The 19,728-nt window shown below is 38.7% G+C and overlaps 1 protein-coding gene across 3 annotated transcripts in view; it reads left to right on the top strand.

Annotated features, from left to right (window-relative positions):
* LOC137238049 (octopamine receptor beta-1R-like) overlaps window positions 1-19,728 on the top strand; it is a 285,592-nt gene that overhangs the window by 246,108 nt on the left and 19,756 nt on the right. For 2 of the 3 annotated variants that reach the window (XM_067762608.1, XM_067762607.1), the window contains 3 exons: window positions 2,642-2,778; window positions 9,816-9,998; window positions 10,057-10,193. In XM_067762608.1, coding sequence (XP_067618709.1) covers window positions 2,642-2,778; window positions 9,816-9,998; window positions 10,057-10,066 — 330 coding nt within the window. In that variant the 3' untranslated portion in view covers window positions 10,067-10,193. Of the gene's footprint in view, window positions 1-2,641; window positions 2,779-9,815; window positions 9,999-10,056; window positions 10,194-10,302; window positions 10,457-19,728 lie in introns of those variants that run through there. The other variant, XM_067762609.1, reaches the window with a different exon arrangement.

The raw sequence follows: 19,728 nt of genomic DNA, 5'->3' as shown, positions 1-19,728 counted from the left end.
AAAAATCACAACTAATCGCAGAACGTGTAATTTGAACTTTCTTAAACATTCTGAAGACAATTACATCTGACAGGTTGTTTGCGAGAGTTAAAGACGTACGGGCATAAATATGTATGTTTGTAATATTAGCATGGCTTAACCACAATTTGAAAATAATTGGTTATTTCTGTCCAAAATTTGTTGTTTCTTAAGACCTCCGACAAAATTATTCTGGTTCATTGGCATTTAGCGCGAACTTTAAATTTTATAGCATCTTCACAATTTATTTTCATTATGAAATTCACGCCAGTGTAAACAACAAAACAGCCTTTGGTTATACAGCCGTAAAATTTAGGTTGGATTAGGTTGAATTGGCCTATAAATAAAAATCTCACATAGCCTGAATACGTCCATAGTGTTACAAGAATTTAGAATAACTCTTTTCTCTTGGCAAATTCTAGAAGTTGTCTAGGAATTAGCTGAATTGCTGCCTCAAAACCTTTCAGCTCTGCCGCCCCCAATAGCTGGAACCTTAACAGGCGAGCGCAGTACACGATCACACAACGTACTCAGCCGTTTTATCGTCCAGCTCGCACTTCAGTCATCTGCTGTTACTGACGAGGCCTATTTTGTAAGCCCCAGAAGGCTGTGCCTAGTTAGTATAACCATCGTGAGTCTTAAGTCTCCCATCTTCAAAGATATAAGCCACCTTGTGAGTCGAAAATCGTATGATTTGCACATGATCGTAGAAATTTTGCAGCCCCGCGCTTCTTTCCAAGCCTTTCCCGCTTGATGGATTATATGCAAGACCCGGCTTCTTTTGACTTCTCACAAACGGATTGGAACGCTTACCGTCGATTTAGCGAGTCGTGCACCCTTCATAGCTAACTCATCGACCCTTAATGACCGCAAATCCAGTACAGATGTTTTAGCCTGAGCGAAGTTTTCCAATGCCTCTTTGCATTCCAAAACACTTATTTTATGTAGTACTGTGAGAGATTATTGCCTTAATCGTCGCGTGGGTATCAATATATATATCGACGCGACTAAACACGCTTCCTGCAGAATTTCTGCTGCTTTCTTCACGGCTATAATTTCTGGTCGAAATGTGCTGCAGTAATCTGGCAGCCTACTATAAATTTTTCTGGATTGAAATTTGGAACCATCGGTGTACGCGTGCACAGTGTGTTCGGTCGTTTCTGCACTCTAGCGCTAACCCTGCGACTCAATTGTGACCTCCAGATCACTTGCGAAGCTCAGGCACGGAACTATATATTCCGTTTACTCGATATTAGATGGCGCTATACTGTTATGGCCATACGGCCTGCACTTAAGCTGTCCCGAGGTCTTAAGCCTTGTTGCAGTGGCTAACGCGATATTATTGGCCATTAGGTCTGTAGGCGGGATGTGCAGAATGGCGTGCAATGCAGTTGTCAAAATTATTAAGAAGTATGCAGGATGATAAACGCAAAGCCTAAACTGTGCTGTCTGAAGAAGGAAGCCAAGAATAATCTAAACTGTCAAGTGATCGCTGGTTGGCACTGTAAGAACTCGCAAAGTCCCATATCAATTCGAACACAAAACTTTCGTTATGATAAAGGATCCCTGAAACACATATCAAGCTTTTCGATAGCCAACATCATCCACATCGTATTCACGAGGTTTCAAATATTTCTCAACGAATCTTTTTGGCTCGATCCTGTTATAGTTTTAACCGTAAAAGGCTTACCGAATTTTAGGGAGTGTTAAGTAAGTCAAATTTTGCGCTTTCGGCTCGGGCATGTTTCGGTACTCGAAACTTCTGGTTCTAGCCCACCTTTATCAATAATGATATTTTTACCCCTCCAATCTTTGGTTCATTTGATTTTAGTAGCCTCTTATGAAAGGCAATATGCCAGGAGTTTGAGGACATACCAATTATTTAAGTATCGGGAAGCACGCAAAATTACTTGGCGTACCACGTTAATATACATATTTACAACAAATTGAGTTGGTCAATGTCATCTCAAGGGAAGTCTTGTTCCTTTCTTATGTGTGTTTATGTATGTTCATATAGAATAATTCTACCAAATTTCTTTGTGAAAATAAATTACAACTTCATTCAATTACTCAGAACTTATCTTTTATGCGGTTAAAGTTGGTTTGACATTACCTATTATTTGGTGCGCTACTTGGGAAATTGGCGGCCACCGTGGTGTGATGGTAGCGTGCTCCGCCTACCACACTGTATGCCCTGGGTTCGCACCCCGGGCAAAGCAACATCAAAAATTTTAGAAATAAGGTTTTTAAATTAGAAGAAAATTTTTCTAAGCGGGGTCGCCCCTCGGCAGTGTTTAGGAAGCGCTCCGGGTGTATTTCTGCCATGAAAAGCTCTCAGTGAAAACTCATCTGTCTTGCAGATGCCGTTCGGAGTCGGCATAAAACATGTAGGTCCCGTCCGGCCAATTTGTAGGGAAAATTAAGAGGAGCACGACGCAAATTGGAAGAGAAGCTCGGCCTTAGATCTCTTCGGAGTTTATCGCGCCTTACATTTATTTTTTTTTTTACTTGGGAAATAGAACGAAATAAAACTGATGGGAAAATTAAATTGGTTTTAAAATGAACTTGCTTCTCTTTGATGTTTTCTGTTTTTAAATTCTTTTTTTTCTGCACTTCTTTACAGATTTGTGAATTTAAAGTAAATAAGGCGTACGCTGTTGTTAGCTCATCGATGAGCTTTTGGATACCTGGATTCGTTATGGTTTATATGTATTATCGTATCTATCAAGAGGCAGTACGACAAGAAAGGCTCGTCTATAGGTAAGTCTGCTATGTGTTTTATTTGATTTTAGTACACATTTTCTATTTGTTGTATCACATGTTACAAAAACGTGTTTGAAAATACCATAAATCAATATAACAAGTAAAGTTATCTAAGTTCGGGTGTAACCGAACATTATATACTCAGCGTGAGCTTCAATTGTACATTTCATTTCAGATAAATTACTTTTCTACAAAACACGTGGCACCACCCGTTTAAGAAAAATGTCTCCTCATTTCCTCTTAGAATAAAACTTGATAAGTGAAATATCAATGATTCAAAACTATTTTTTGCTACGTTGGAGCTTATTATTCTAGTCTACGACCCTTTAAAACTTGTTTTATCTAAGATGCCGTGGTCTGTAACCGATCCCGTCCATTTCGACTAGAAATATTTTCTGCTATAAGGAAAATATGTGTACACAATTTCGTTACGATATGTTAATTTTTCTTCTAGTTACGACTCCGGAAATATAGAAAATTGCTAAGTCATAAAAGGGGCAGTGCCACACCCATTTTCAAAAATTTTAGTGTTTTCCAATTTAATCTTATAATTCAATTTAGAAAGTAAAATTCTATTGACACAAAGCTCTTTTTCGCTAAGATATAGCTTATGATTTTTATCTACGACCCTTTTAAAAATCTTTTAAATAAAAGCGGGCGTGGTCTTTAACAGATATTTTCCATTTTTCCTAGAAATATTTCCTTATATTTAAGAATTCATGAGCTTAACACCGGCTTATAATAATTGAATTTCAATTATTATGTTTTCTAAGAGAAACTGAGCATATCTCCAAAGCACTTCATACTGCTGCCGAGGAAAAAATTGGTTACCGGCGGCCACGAAAAAACAACTGGTATGATGAAGAATGCCGCGTTGTAACCGAAAGAAAAGATGCTGCCTACACGGCTACGTTAAAAGCGAGCGCGACAAGAGGAGTGTGTGAACGCTATCGTGAGTTGAAAAGGGAAGCGAAACGCCTTTTCAGGAAGAAAAAAGCAGAAGCAGAAAGGCGTGAGTGCGAGGAGCTTGAGCTGCTAGCCACCAGGAATAACGCCCGAAAATTCTACCAAAAAATACGGCGACAGACGGAAGGTTTTAAGACCGGGGCAAACTCCTGTAGGAATGAAAACGGCGACCTTGTAACTGATGTCCAGAGAGTGCTTAGATTATGGAGGGAACACTTCTCTGCTCTCCTAAATGGAGGCAGCAATTCACCGCGCAGAGATGAAGAACCCGATCCCGCAATTGATGATGATGGAATATATGTCCCCCCGCCCGATTATGACGAAGTTAGAATAGCAATAACCAGATTGAAAAACAACAAGGCCGTGGGCGCTGATGGATTGCCTGCGGAGCTATTCAAGTTCGGCGGCGAGGAGTTGGTAAGGCGCATGCAGCAGCTTCTTACCAAAATATGGGCGGACGAAAGCATGCCCGACGGTTGGAATCTAAGTGTTCTTTGCCCAGTCCACAAGAAGGGGGATACTGCAAAATGCACCAACTATCGTGGAATTAGCCTTCTTAATATCGCATACAAGGTCCTTTCAAGTGTATTGTGCGAAAGATTGAAGCCCACCGTGAACCGGCTGATTGGACCTTATCAGTGCGGCTTCAGACCTGGTACATCTACCATCGACCAGATTTTCACAATGCGCCAAATCTTGGAAAAAACCCGTGAAAAGAGAATCGACACACATCACCTCTTCGTCGACTTTAATGCCGCCTTCGACAGCACGAAAAGGAGGTGCCTATATGCCGCTATGTCTGAATTTGGTTTCCCCGCAAAACTTATACGGCTGTGCAAAATGACGTTGAGCAACACCATCAGCTCAGTCAGAATTGGGAAGGACCTCTCCGAGCCGTTCGAAACTAAACGAGGTTTCAGACAGGGTGAACCCCTATCGTGCGATTTCTTTAATTTGATGCTGGAGAAAATTATACTAGCTGCAGAACTTAACCGCACTGGAACAATATACTATAAAAGCGTGCAATTACTGGCATATGCTGATGACATTGATATCATCGGCCTAAACACCCGCGCTGTTAGTTCGCCTTACTCCAAGCTGGAAAAAGAAGCGGTAAAGATGGGTTTGATGGTGAATGAGGACAAAACGAAGTACCTCCTGTCATCGAGCAAAGATTCAGCGCATATGCGCCTTGACAACCACGCTACCGCTGGCAGCCATAATTTCGAAATAGTAAAAGACTTCGTTTATTTGGGAAACAGCATCAACACTAGCAACAACATCAGCACTGAAATCCAGCGAAGAATCAATCTTGCCAATAAATGCTACTTTGGACTAGGTAGGCAATTGAAAAGTAAAGTCCTCTCTCGGCGAACAAAAATCATACTCTACAAGTCACTTATCGTACCCGTCCTGCTATATGTGGCAGAAGCATTTACCATGACAACAGCAGATGAAGCGGCTTTGGGAGTGTTCGAGAGAAAAGTTCTTCGAAAGATTTATGGACCTCTACGCGTTGGCGATGGCGAGTACCGAAGAAGATTTAATGATGAGCTGTACGAGCTATACGCAGACATCAACATAGTCCAGCGAATTAAAACGCAGCGGCTGCGCTGGCTAGGCCATGTTATGCGAATGAAAGATGATGCTCCGGCCAAGAAAGTGTTTCTATCGGAACCCGCCTATGGAAGCAGAGGTAGAGGGCAGCCCCCACTCTGTTGGAAGGACCAGGTGGAAAACGTTTTAAACTCCCTTGGTGTGACCAATTGGCGCCGGTTGGCGGAGCGAAGGAGCGGCTGGCGCGCCTTGTTGTACGGCCATAACCGTTTAGACGGTTAAGCGCCATTTAAGTAAGTAAGTAAGTAAGTAAGAGGAACTGAAAAGAAAGAAACATTTACTGGCATATTGCGATGGACCCATTTTGGAAACCGCCAACGTAATCATCATCAGGCAATTTTGTAATGTTATCAAAGGTTTCGCCGGGATTTGAACCGTGAATCACATTCGAATCCCGGTGAAACCTTTGATAACATTACAAAATTGCCTGATGATGATTACGTTGGCGGTTTTCGAAATGGGCCCATCGCAATATGCCAGTAAATGTTTCTTTCTTTTCAGTTTCTCTTAGAAAACATAATAATGAAATTCAATTATTATAAGCCGGTGTTAAGCTAATGAATTCTTAAATATAAGTATAGACTGAACACACCATTAAACAAACATACATAAATTCAGAAATATTTCCTGCTATAGGAAAAATTTGTGTACACAATTTTATTGCGATCCCTTAATTTTTCTTCGAGTTAATTTATAGAAAATTGCTTAGTCATAAAAGGGGCGGTGCGACACCCATTTTTTTAAATTTGAAGTTTTTCCTATTTATTGTTATAAATCCACTTGGGAAATGAAATACCATTGATATAAAAGTCTGTTTTGCAAAGATATAGCTTATTTTATTCCTCCACGACCCTCTTAAAAATCTTTTATATAAAAGTGGGCGTGGTCCTTAACTGAGTTCGTAAATTTTTCTTCAAAGCATTCCCTATAGTAAAGGCAACTTCTCTGTCGAATTTTGTTACGATAGGTTTAACGGTTTTTGATTTATGATTAATGATATTTGTAAAATTGATTTTATTACAAGTGGGCGGTGCCACGCCCATTTTAAAAAGAGATGTATTATTTACTAAATTATCAGGGTTTATGTGTTTTCCAAAATTATATATATACAAAGTGGGCGTTGTTATCATCCGATTTCGCTCATTTTCAATACCAACCTATTCTGGGTCCAGATAAGCTACTGTACCAAATTTGGTGAAGATATCTCAATATTTACTCAAGTTATCATGCTAACGGACGGACAGACAGACATGGCTCAATCTAATTTTTTTTTCGATACTGATGATTTTGATTCCTTTATAGCTGTACAACCAACCGTTATCCAATAAAGTTAATATACTCTATGTGCAAAGCACATTGAGTATAAAAATTTAGAATAATCAATGACTCAGGCCGGGGTTGAAACTGCAGTTAAAGTTGAATAGAGTTTAATCTTTCCACTTTTCTCGATAACTCAAATTTCACTGCTCATCTCAGCTTAAGCGGCCAAACTGGCAGAGCTAAACTCTAGTCAACCTTAACTGGAGTTTAAACTGGCACTAAAAAGCCGGGGGTCAGAGAGCGAATATGAACCAAATCAGCTGAAGTTAAAAAAGGAAGAAGAATAGTAAGAAAATTTTAAAGAAAAAGAGTAATCGAAAGTAAAGGTAGAAGAAGAAGGAGGAGGTTAAGAGGAAAAAGAAGGGCTAGTATAGTTACAATGAAGGCCATGCTGAAGATGCTGATGAAAAAGATAAGGCTGATGCTAGCCATGATGAGAAAAGAGCTGAAACGAAGATGAAGGTGGAAGTCGACAACGACTACAATTGTGCTTGCGTTAACAGAAATTATAAGAGTTACATATATGATTACGGCTGTGAATATGGTTATGCTTAAGTGATAAAGGCCATATCCGTAGCGCCGGGAAGCGACGAGCTACGATGTGCGAAGTACCAAAGTCGACAAACTAACAAATTTGTAAGGCTCAATAACCTTCAAAGAGATTTTACGCGGAGCTTCTCTTACAATTTGCATCGTGCTCCTTTAATTTTTCCTTCAAATTGACGGGACGGGACCTATTTTATGCCAATTCCGAGCGACATCTGCAAGGCAGATGAGTTTTCACTAAAAGATTTTCATAGCAGAAATACACTCGGAGTGCTTGCCAAATACTGCCGAGGGGTGACCTCGCTTAGAAAAATGTTCCTTGTTTCAAAAATTTTGATGTTGCTTTGCCCGGAGCGTGAGCCCAGGATTTGCCATGTGATAGGCGGGGCACGCTATCATCACACCACGGCACCCATCAAATTAGCTGGAAATTATTTTTATACAGATTTCGACAGCGCAACACAGAGTTGTCTCAGTGCTGACACATCTGATTTTGAGTTCCTCGCAAAGTTTGGCGACTTTGCCAAATTACGTCGAACAACTGCATGGAAAATGCCATAATTTCTGCCATTGTCAGCAGCCATGCGTTCCTGGGCTAAAAGCCACCACTTTTCGAACCGCGGTCATTACGGGACCACTTCCTCATTACTCTAGGGAACGTTCCATATTTATAATTTTTCAAGAGCGCGCTGGTGCTTCCGCCTTTAGGTCCCGACTTTTTGCCTTGTGTGTTATTTCTACTAACTTACCGATTAATTTCCAGTTTCCGGGCCACTGCCTGTAATATTTTCGATAGATATTTGGCCAACTCATGAGCAGTTAAACAAGGTGTATTCTACACATTTAGTATCTTCGGCTTTTTTATTCCGTGCAAGTATTTTTTGTAATACTAATGTCCAGAAAGCGTTGGGGTAATTTGCCTCGTCAAAGCGTCTGGTGCTCCATGTTTCAATGTCTGTAATTAGTATGGCTATCCATCGCTTCGTCCAGTCACTGCCTAAGCGTTTCTGCCCTGCTCTCTCTGCTAACGCCTTTGATGCGCTCTATCTTTTTTTACTTATATTTCGTTGGAGCTATTTCATTTGTACGACACCGTCCGATAAGCGGAGGCTTCTATAAGAGCTGATGTTTGCTGCATAGGTGTTAGAAGCTTAAAGGGATTTTTTTTCTGCAGCACGTTTGCGCACAATACAGAGCATTTTCTTTTGCTTTTTGTTGCCATTTCGATACCTCTTTAGATGCCTGCTCAGACATATGTTGAAATTATTCCCAGTATGTTAGTAGGGAGTCTAACTTTACTCCTTAACAATGCTTTCTTACATCAACTCTGTTTTTTCTGCTTCCAACTGGAATCAGCGCGATTATCACCACTCCATTCTGTCTATCATAACCTGGTTGAGATTTATGCGTGCTTCTTCTGTAATAACTGGGACAAATTCGTCTGCGTATCCGACTAAGAATGAATAATTGGACATTTCAAGATTGGAATCATAAGTGACGTTTCATAGGTCCTGGGAAATGCGGGTTCAGATAAATCGATTCTATCTGCAGATCTACATGGCGATGTTACTATTTATTTTTATAACTGGACATTTCTGTCATGCGATGATATTATTTATTGGACTAGATAAAGGCGAAGCTCTTGCTATCATTAACTAAAGAAATTACTTGTTACCACCTTGGAAACCAAATTATTATTGCCGCAGTCAATTCGACTTTGTATATGGGGAACCCAACATTGATAACAAAAAGCATGCCAGCCTAAGTTAACGTAATGGTGTGGTGGTAGTGTGCCCGTCAACCAAACCGAAGGTCCTGCGTTCAATACCCGGGAAAAACAAATTCAAAATATTTAGGAAACAGTTATTTTAAGCAAGTCAACCGTCGGCAGTAGTTCGCCAAAAGCTCCGAGTGTACTTCTGCTAATAAAAGTTTCTCAGGGAAAATTCATCTGTCATACCTGACGAAAGCAGATGGGATAGTTTATTGAATGGGTGCAACTGAAAAGCTCACAAGCTGCTCTGCTGAGATGTGTTTTGCGAATAAATTTGAATATTTTGATTTAAGAAATACTTTTTGTCGAAACCCTCATCTGACAGCAGAGAAAGAAAGCTTGAGCTCCCATGGTGCTCTCAATTTATAACAGTCATAGCGAAACTAGGATGACTGGCGTAATTTGCTGTGAAACGCCAAAATTTTAAAAAGCTGCACAGTTCTTGAAAAGTTTGAATTTTTGGATACAAATTCGTAAACTGCTCGACTACTGCAGAGTGAAAACGATGTACCTAAATCCCAGCTAATTTAAGTCAATAAATACCAATCAATTAATGGTCCAGTAATTAATACACTTCTTTCAAAATATCTACTTGTATTAGCCATTAAATTACTTTGCTATCAGTTCACCGACATTTATTTGACATAAATCACTTAGTTGAGTGTTTCATATGAAACCTTTCAATTTCCTACGCCCAGCCAAGTACTTAAATATTCTAATCTCTGAATTTCATCAACTTTACCAAAATCGGGTTTTATTACAAACACTCTTTTATTTATTTATTTATTCCTTTCTTCCACGTCTTTGCCAGATCTAAAGTTGCTGCGCTGTTACTAGACAAACATTTACAGATTAGCCAAATACCCAAACCGCGTCCCAGCATTCAAGTTGAGCAATCGACCATAACAACGATGCGCCGAGAACGTAAAGCCGCACGCACGCTTGGCATTATAATGAGCGCATTTCTAATCTGTTGGCTGCCATTCTTTCTATGGTAAGTATATAAAGTGAATGAATAATAAATATGACTAAAGAATTATTTCTATTTATAGCAAAAGCTGAGCTAAATCCTATAAATATTTCATTCACACACTCATCAAGTTATATGCCAAAATTTTCATAGATTTCAAAGGCGCTGTCATGCATTAAGTCCACTCAGTCATTAACTTCACACTCAAGTCATCTGATACATCACAGCACATACCATTACATAACACAATTTGGTTAATCGAAAAACGATGCTGAAATATTTTTGTATCTTTTTGTTTCTCCGTTTTCTGCTGTCTTTCCATTTTCAGGTACTTGACGTCAACCTTATGTTCTAGTTGTACCACACCACGGATTGTTGTTGGTTTACTCTTTTGGATTGGTTATTTTAATTCAGCTTTGAATCCGATCATTTACGCTTACTTCAATAGAGATTTTCGCGGAGCTTTCAAAAAGACGCTGGAGGTAAAATATATAAATTTTTGTTTATCATAAACATTTAATACTTTTCGCTTAATGTTTGCAATATTTGATTCGAAAATTAAACACTTATTATAAATGGCGTATATATATATGTACACAGTAGATCGGGTCGATTTATGGGAATACCGCAAAAGCAAATAAACGTATGTGCCGAAAATGCAGTGCGGTGCATTCCGAACAGCTTTACTCAAAAGAATATCTATCCAAAACAAATTTTGTTCCAGCGAATTTTAAAAGGGAAGTTCCATAATAAAAAATCGCTTGCAGCTATATCTGGCCTTCGTCAGAGTTTTGGTTTAACAATTCAGAAACAATCTCGAAGGTTTAGCAAAATGATAATGCAAATAATATAGGAAAATTCTGGAGATAGTCTCGAAGTCATACATGGATGGTCACAAAACGACCTCAACATAACCCAAAAAAGTAACTCTAAAACATTCCGAAAAAAGACCTTGAAATAGTGTTGATATCATACTGAAATAGTTTCAAAATGACCCATAAAATAGTTAAAAAACGATACGGAAATTATTTCAAATATTCCTCAAGCTACGCCAAAATAGCTCCAACATTATCTCTTAATCATCATCATTAATTGGCGCTGAAACGCTTAAGCCATTTTTGTCGTTTCGAAAAAGTTACGCCAGCTATCCCTGCCAATTGGGAACATCAAGGAAGGTCAAGTTTTCCTCCACTTGCCTCTCCAAACTGAGTAGAGGTCTCCCCATTCCTCTGCAGGGTATCTCGAAATAACCCTAAAATAATACGGAAATATATCTAAAAGGATTCAAAAATAGTCCCGACATTATAGATAAATTTTTCTTTACTAAACGCAAAATTACCCAAGTAATCAAATTGCAATCCTTCCAAAAGCTGACTGCTTTTACAAAACTGTTTAGATGACTATGTAAATGAACCTCGAATAATTTTATTAACATTATAAATGTGAAAGTATAGATTTTAGGATGTTTGTAGCAGCGCGAAGTTCTCTCGAAATAGCCACAAAATCATCCTGAAAGCTATTTCCAAATTATTTTAAAGCTATCCCGAAGTAGTACCCACATAATTCGTTAAACAATCTGAAAGTAACCGCATTATTGTTTTAAAATCAGTTTATAAATGGTTTCGACATTCCAACGAAAACAGACCCGATAAGATCCACTGGTAGTAAGGACACTATTCCGAAGTATGTCTTAATTGGTAACGAAACGGAAAGTGATAACCGGACTGTTTGGCCCATATACCACAGATTATTGGTCTTCATCGAATAGGCTCAAATTTATAATGATTTAGATCATCAAATATTCTCTAGAGGCGATCTGAATGATCCACAATTTAGCGATTTCATTTTTATTTATTTATTATGATTGTTCTTGTTCACATGTAGCGTGAGCTCCTTCCCATTTCTCAATAAAATTTAGCCATAAGGCTCTTGCAGATTATTTGATATTTGTGTACGAAATCTTAACCCAATTTAGCTACACAGTTTGGCATGATTGAGTGTTATACCTGTTTCCAGGTAGCGTGAGATCCTGTAGGGTGATCCACACTGTTGGGTGGCGCTAAATTTCATTTGAGACTATTCAGCGTTCAAGGGTGATTGGGTCAAAAACAAACATCTGAGCATCGAAACCTCTCAATCGCCCAAATTCTATGCTCTTAAAATTGGCTTACTTGCGATCAGTTTGGTACTCATAGTTTCTGAAGCAAAATGTTTGAAAGTGGTCCGCAAAGCATTTTTCGTATATTCGTTTTTATTGTGATTAAAATCGACCTATGCTTACATTCACATCTTCTTCTTATTTTTTGTTCTTCATACAGTAAATCCACTGCAGATTCTAATTTAAATTTAATGGCACACTTTAAGATTTTCTTGTTGCTATAAATATGTATATATGTAAATAAATTTGTAATTTGCTTAAGTTTTTCTAGGGCTTCAGAAAAGAGTATATGAGAGCCTTAACCATAAGTAGAAAAAGTTATCGCCACATAATATCTACGTGAAGGCCGATTTCTAGAATGTCAAGGAATAACACCAAAACTTATCAAACGCAGAAAATTAAGTTATCTTTTTTGGTTGTCCCAATTTTTTTAGCAACTCGTATATGTATTAGAAAATTGGAATATCCTGGTATTTTCATCACTATTCTGCTCTTGTTCAATAACGGATTACAATTATAGCTGCCCGTATAATACCGTTTCCATGATGAATGCTTAAGTTAAGTAGGACTGGCCGGTCAATAAACACCTCACATAGACTGAATGTGTCCACAGTGTTACCAGAATTTGTTTGACGACCAAACATTAAAAATTCCAACTAGTTTCCAGAACTTATGTTATGAAAAAGCTCTGTCCTCTGGCGAATACTAAAAGTTTTTAGAATCTAGCTTAATAGCTGACTCGATATCCAGCAACTCTATCGCTATTAGTAGCTGGAGCCTTCACCTGGCGATCGCAGGACATGAACAGCGGACGTGCCCAACCGTGCTTACTGCAGCTAGCACTTCCTGCATATACTGTTACTGACGAGGTCCAATTTATAAGGATGTGGCGCCAAAGGCCATTATCTTCTCTTTTTAGAGACATAAGTAAATTTGTGAGTCAAACGTCGTAGGATTTGCACATCACCCTAGAAATTTTGAAGCCCCGCAATTTTTTCCACGCCTTTTATCTTGTCTCATTTTCATTTCATACGGATTGTGGCATCTACCTGCGACTCGTCGAGTTCTGCACCAACCTTTGCCAATGCATAGGTCATTTTGTTACTTTCTATCCAATATGGCCGGAAACCCAGTAAATATGTAGCTGGAGCAAAGTCTCTCTAATGCTTCTTTGCATTCCAGGACACTTCTCGTGGCAAAAATGTGCAAGATTATTGCCTTAATCGCTGCCTGACTATCAATATATAATGCCGCGACTGCAGCTTAAGTACGCCTCCTTAAAACTTTCTGCTGATTTCTTCAGGGCTACGATTTTCGCCTGAAAGACAGCGGGCCGATCTGACAGCCTGTGGGATCTATTAATTTCTGGATCGACACAGTAAACAGCAGACGCGACCTCTTACATTAATTTGGAACCATCGGTATACACATATAGCATGCCCAGCCATTTCCGTACCATTGCGCAAACCCTCCGGCTATAATGCGACATCATATAGTCCATTCTCCCTATGTTAGAAGGTGTAAATGCTGCTATGGCGATATGGCCTGCACTCAAGCTGCCACAAGCTCTTAAGCCTTGTTGCAATTTTTAACGCTATATTTTTGGCCATTTGGTCTGAAGGTGGGATGTGCAAAGTGGATGTAATGCTGTTGCTACCCTCTCTAAGTTTTGGTATACGTACTTTTTTTATGGACAGCCAAACGAGAACCCCATTGTAAAGTGTTGGATTGATAATTGCCACATATGCCCAATGAGAGCATCCTCTTGCATGTATACATTTTCACGGAGGATTCTTTCGCTCTTCTTCCACATCTTATTATTTAGTTTAGGTACTAGATATTATGAACTGTATTTTTCTTATAGGGTTGCCCCTTAAGCTTAGGCTTAATTTCCGTGATAGGAACTTTAACTGATTTCTTTAAAATTTCGGCTGGATTAGTGTAGTTTTGCAGTAATTTTTTACAACAGGCGGCCACCGTGGTGTGATGGCAGCGTGCTCCGCCTACCACACCGAAGATCCTGGGCTCACGCCTCGATCAAAGCAACCTCAAAATTTTAGAAATAAGGTCTTTCAGTTAGAAGAAAAGTTACCTAAGCGGGTCGCTCCTCGGCAGTGGTGGACAAACACTCCGAGTATATTTCTGCCATGAAAATCTCTCAGTGAAAATTTATATGCCTTGCAGATGCCGTTCGAAGTCGGCATAAAACAAATAGATCCCGTCCGGCCAATTTGTAGGAAAAATTAAAAACGAGCACGAGGCAATTTGGAAGAGAAGCTCGGATTAAAATCTCTTCGGAGGTAATCGCGCCTTACATTTAATTATTTATTTGCAGCAACTTATTATGGCAAAATAAAGCCAATATACCTTCCACTTATATATTATAAATTTTTAATCCGAATCTTAATTTCAGTCACTTGATAGCTTATGTATTATATATAAATATATATATATAAGGTTTTATCTTCATAGGGTATAGCATTAATTATAGTGCCGAAACTCTTATCATAAGCCCATAACCACAGCCAACACCACTTACTACTTACTTCAATATATAATCGTATGAGTTCTGCATAGATATCAGATCTGTAAAAGAATGCATTCTTTTGTGAATAGTTGTTCATTTTATTTTGCTTAAAATGAATGCAGCCAACTTTTGAATTCTAAGACTGAGATTAAAAAAATTAAGTCACCATTCAGGGTCCGTATTACCTGAATTCATTTTCAAACCACAATAGTTCTGAAATGGTGGATCGGATTAATGACATATGTGAACTAGCCACAATCAGTATTTGTTAGATCAATAATCACAGTTGCATAGTTATCGGTTGAGTTAAAATGGTTCTCAGACACCGATCGTTAAACGTAATGCGTGCCCAGTACTTAAGTGACTCTCCAAAATTACTTTTAAGTCACGACTACAAAAAAGACTCCAATATTAATTTATTCTTGTATTGAATGAAAAAGACTGGTAAAATCAACCGAAATACGGGTCAATTCAACCGAAATTTCTGTCAATTTCATCCATCGCAACAAGATGTTAAATCAACTGCGCACAAATATTTGACCGCTTTAGTAGTCAAACGAACAAAAAAAATGTTGGTTCGACAGCTTTATACGAAAGTACCTATGTTGCGGCATTTGCAAGGCAGATGAGTTTTTACTGAGATCTTTTCATGGCAGAAAAATACTCGAAGTGCTTGCCGAACAGTTCCGAGGGGCGACCCCGCTTAGGAAAATTTTCTGCTATTTGAAAAACTTTATTTCTAAAATGTTTATATTGCTTTGCTTGGGGTGTGAACCCAGGGTCTTCGGTGTGGTAGGCGGAACACGCTAGCATCGCACCACGGCGGCCGCCATATATATACGTAAATATGTGCATACATATAGTATACAGCATACATAAGTACAAAATAGAGAGCGCAGTGAGCGTAAAATTCTCTTTGAAATCTGCTCATGTATTGACTGTTGATCGCTGTTAAAATGACCAGTGAGATCAGATGTGTAAACAAAAAAATCAGTTAGATTGATTAGGAGTCTGTCAATTTTACCGAATTTTATTAACTTAAGAGCGACGTTTACTCTTCTGTTGAAATGACTAAACTAATTTGTTCGCTTGACAAAGAACTCGATCGAATTAACCATAATTCGATCAATTTCACCGAATCTCCGTTAAGTCAAGATCAACAGAACCAATTTGTTGATTTTACTAGCACCATTTCTTTCAGTATGTATTTAGTCAAAAAGTTAGTCATTAGCTGCATTCGAAATTCGAAGTCATTGACTTTGACCTCAACTGAATTTCATTTGCATAGAGTGTATTCTTTTACAACCCTGATAGACATACGCATACAACTTCATAAATATCACACACTAATATAATTGGCTTAATTAAATTGACTTATAAATTTGTCAATAAATTTAGGCATTCACGCTAACAAATAATGAAATTTAAAAGCTTAAATTTGTACCATTATTGCTTTATTAAATATGCAAACCAGGCTTACCCTCAGAATTTCATGGAGCGCGTTTGACTATAAAAAGTTTTTTTTATACATTAAAGGATGGAATTTAAGTAGTATCTACTTTTGTCAGAGAAGATAGTTTGGCGATCTTGAATACAAGAAGTCTTCAAATTTAACAGTTTTATCACCATTCGCGAGTCGCTTCAAATTGGGTAGTGGTAAGTCACTTAAAAGAAGCTGGAATTGAGTCACCTAAAATGAACTTTAATGGGGCGAACAAAAATCGCCTAATCTTTTTCAGCGAGTTGTATATGATAACACAGTAGATTGGAGATTTCAAGCAGTAAACGTTTTCAAATTAATATTCAATATATTAGTAATACTAATTTAGTATGCGCTAAATGAAAATCTGGGTACAACTTCTTCCTTTGCAGCGATAAGGAGACTCGCCGATGTCTTTGGGGAGTTTTATCGATATTCATGTTCCTTTACCAAATGCAGATACGGTATGTTCAAGAAAATAGTATCAATAAAATGCAAGCCCAATCATCTCGGGAACGAAGTCTTAGCACACGACCAAGGGTACCTTCATTCCAAAGAGTGGTAGAAGCTCCCACGTTCACTTAAGGATTTTAGACAAATTAATCGCTCTTTGTTTCTCCTAAAAAGAAGAGTACGTTATTGATCTCTTAATAACGGACAGTATATCCCAAAAGATTCGGGGAGTTTTATCAATGTTGATGATCATTTGCCCAATATAGATCCGGTGCGCTGCGGTAGCAATTAACATTAAGGTACTAGCTCGACTATTCAGTTGAATCATCTAGATCACAGGCTAAAGCAGTACATCGGCCAGCTTCCGGCCGAATCTCTTATCGCATATAAGAACAAACAAATCGAATTTAGATGACTGCAAGGAATTCGAAGCTCCCCTGAACACTTGTTGGGCTTCGCGTAAGCTAAGCAAACGCTGGGTGTACACAGCCTCTTGCAGTGGAACGCGATCTTTTGGGTGGAAGTGCACAGCTGGGTGTCTGCCAAAATTAGGCTCATCTATCAATGTTAATCTAAGTTTCGGGTCACTGTATACGGGAATATTATGTAGTGCTTTCCAGCTTTAATCAAAATTAGGCGGTAGTTGTTCGGTCTTAACTTTCTCGGATCATCGGAGAACTTATTCAGGTTTGAGTCGTATTCCAAGCCTTGTCAATGGGTATAAAGATTCCTTCAATAGCCATAATGTCACTGGTATTTTATGTAGTATCACAATGAAGCTTCCTCTACCGAGGTATCAACAACAACCTCTTCTTATCTGGTCTTTGGAAAATAGTCCAACGCCAATAACACGTAGGTTTGCCGTTAAACTCGAGGTGGAAAATTAGGTTTTCCTTAACATAATTTTTATGGCTTCGTATCGAATTTGAGCCAAGTTCGAGAAATCAATTTCCACTAAAGCAAGTTCGTGGTCATTAAGAGAAAGAAAGTAATGAAAATCTCGATTAGTTGGAAAAGGAGGGTAAAGCATTCGATGAATCGACGAAATCACAAGGAGACAGGAGTTGCATGTGACATGGACAGAAGCTCGGGGCTGAACATTTTTTTAAGTCATGGGCATATCCTATCCTATATGCAACGATAAATCTAATCGAAGCATGCACGTGAGGGATCGCGATGGGAACATGGTTACTATGGATGAAGAGCAACTCAAAATATGGCAAGACTACTTCGATAAAACATTTAACATAATAGCTCACAATCCCGATATGCCCAGCATTAGTCAACAAAGGAGACCACTGCGTAATATATGCACGCAACCACCAAGTAAGGAAGAAATCGCCGCGGCTATTCGTTCGTTGAAAAATAACAAATAAGCTGGAATTGAAGATATCCCAGCGGAATTCCTGAAATCTGATGTTGACTTTGATATGCTTTATCACCTATTTAGAGCCATCTGGAACTAAGGACAGATACCACCAGAATGGAAAGAGCCCATCATCGTAAAAATAACAAAGAAAGGCGATTTAACTGATTGCAACAATTGGAGAGGCATTGTGCTTGCCCCTGAGGTGAGCAAAGTTTTCAACAGGATTATATTGGAGCACATTGTTCAGCATCTAAACGAACGTCTACGAAAGCAAGAGTCTGGTTTTCGTCCTAATTGCTCCTGTATAGACAACATTGAGGCTATGCGAGCTATCATAGAACAATCCCTTGAGTACTATAGCACGTTTTATGCAAATTTCGTAGACTATGAGAAGGCTTTTGATTCTATTAAAAGGGACTGCATCTGGCTGGCCTTGCAGAGAATTGGAGTTCCTCAAACAATTATTAACATTATAAGGAAGAGCTACGAAAACTGAAAATGCAGAGTGTTGCATAATGGGAAACTGAGCAATGCATTCGAATCGACTACAGGTGTCAAGCAGGGGTGTTTATTGTGGTCTTGGACTGGGTGCTTGAAATATTTGACTCGCAAAATAGGGGCATATACTGGAGACTTAACTCCAGTCTTGAAGATTTGGATTACCCAGATGACATTGTCCTGCTATCACACATACTCCAGCACATGCAGGCAAAAGACGACCACCTGCATCACCAGTCCTCAAAGTTTGGGTTGAAAATAAATATAAGAAAAACAGAATCTATGCGCATTAAAGGTAAAAACTCAGCAAATTTCACAATTGATGGCCAAAATTTTTTAGATACCGAAAGCTTTACATACTTGGGAAGTATTCTCGCCGTAGATGGTGGTGCAAAAAGAGATATAAACGCTCGAATCTAAAAAGCACGGGGATCTTTTGCCAGACTTCGTGGTGTACACGAACTGAAACAAAAATAAAAATTTTTAACGCATGTGTGAATTCTGTTTTGTTGTACGGCTCGGAAACGGCACTAACCGCTGCTTGAGAAATATAATGCAGATATGGTAGCCTATAACGATATCGAACGAAGAGTTATGGAGGCTGACCAACCAAACCAGTGTACATATTGAAATACGGAAGCGTAAATATGGCTGCATAGGCCACACATTACGAAGGCCATGCGATGACGTTGCACATGCTGCCTTAACCTGGAATCCTCAAGGGACACGATGCAGGGGCCGACCAAAGATGACTTAGAGGAGAACGGTTCTTCAGGAAACTGGCAAATCGTTTAACGAACTAAGACAAATAGCACGAAATAGAGATAATTGGAAAACTCTTGTTGAATCCTTAAGCTCCTAATGGAGTACGGAATAAATAATAATAATAATAATATCCTATGATATAAGCCTTACAAAGATGTTTAAACCTCTACACAGAGAAGACTCAAAGCTCATGATGGGCATATTAATTGGACACTGTCTTCTAGCATCACGTGCAAACAAATTCTGGCAACACTATCGAGACATTCAGTCTATGTGAGGTCTTTATTGACCGGCCAGTTAAAAATAATTTCTCGCGAATGTAATTGTTTATTTGACTCCCTATAATTTCTTTTTGCTAGACAGAAGAAATTCTTCTACTTCTCATTTAAAGGACATTCTCTAGCCACTGAGACCAAATTTCTTAATTATACTTCTTAGAAAAAGCGAAATAATATAAATTGACAAGCATATTTTAAATTTCATTGTTTGTGAAAGCTATTAAGT

The sequence above is a fragment of the Eurosta solidaginis genome, chromosome 1, assembly GCF_040869045.1.
Source record: "Eurosta solidaginis isolate ZX-2024a chromosome 1, ASM4086904v1, whole genome shotgun sequence".
Classification (NCBI taxonomy): Eukaryota; Metazoa; Arthropoda; class Insecta; order Diptera; family Tephritidae; genus Eurosta; species Eurosta solidaginis.
Note: the sequence above shows the minus strand (reverse complement) of the source record. Positions and strands in the feature narration are given on the sequence as shown.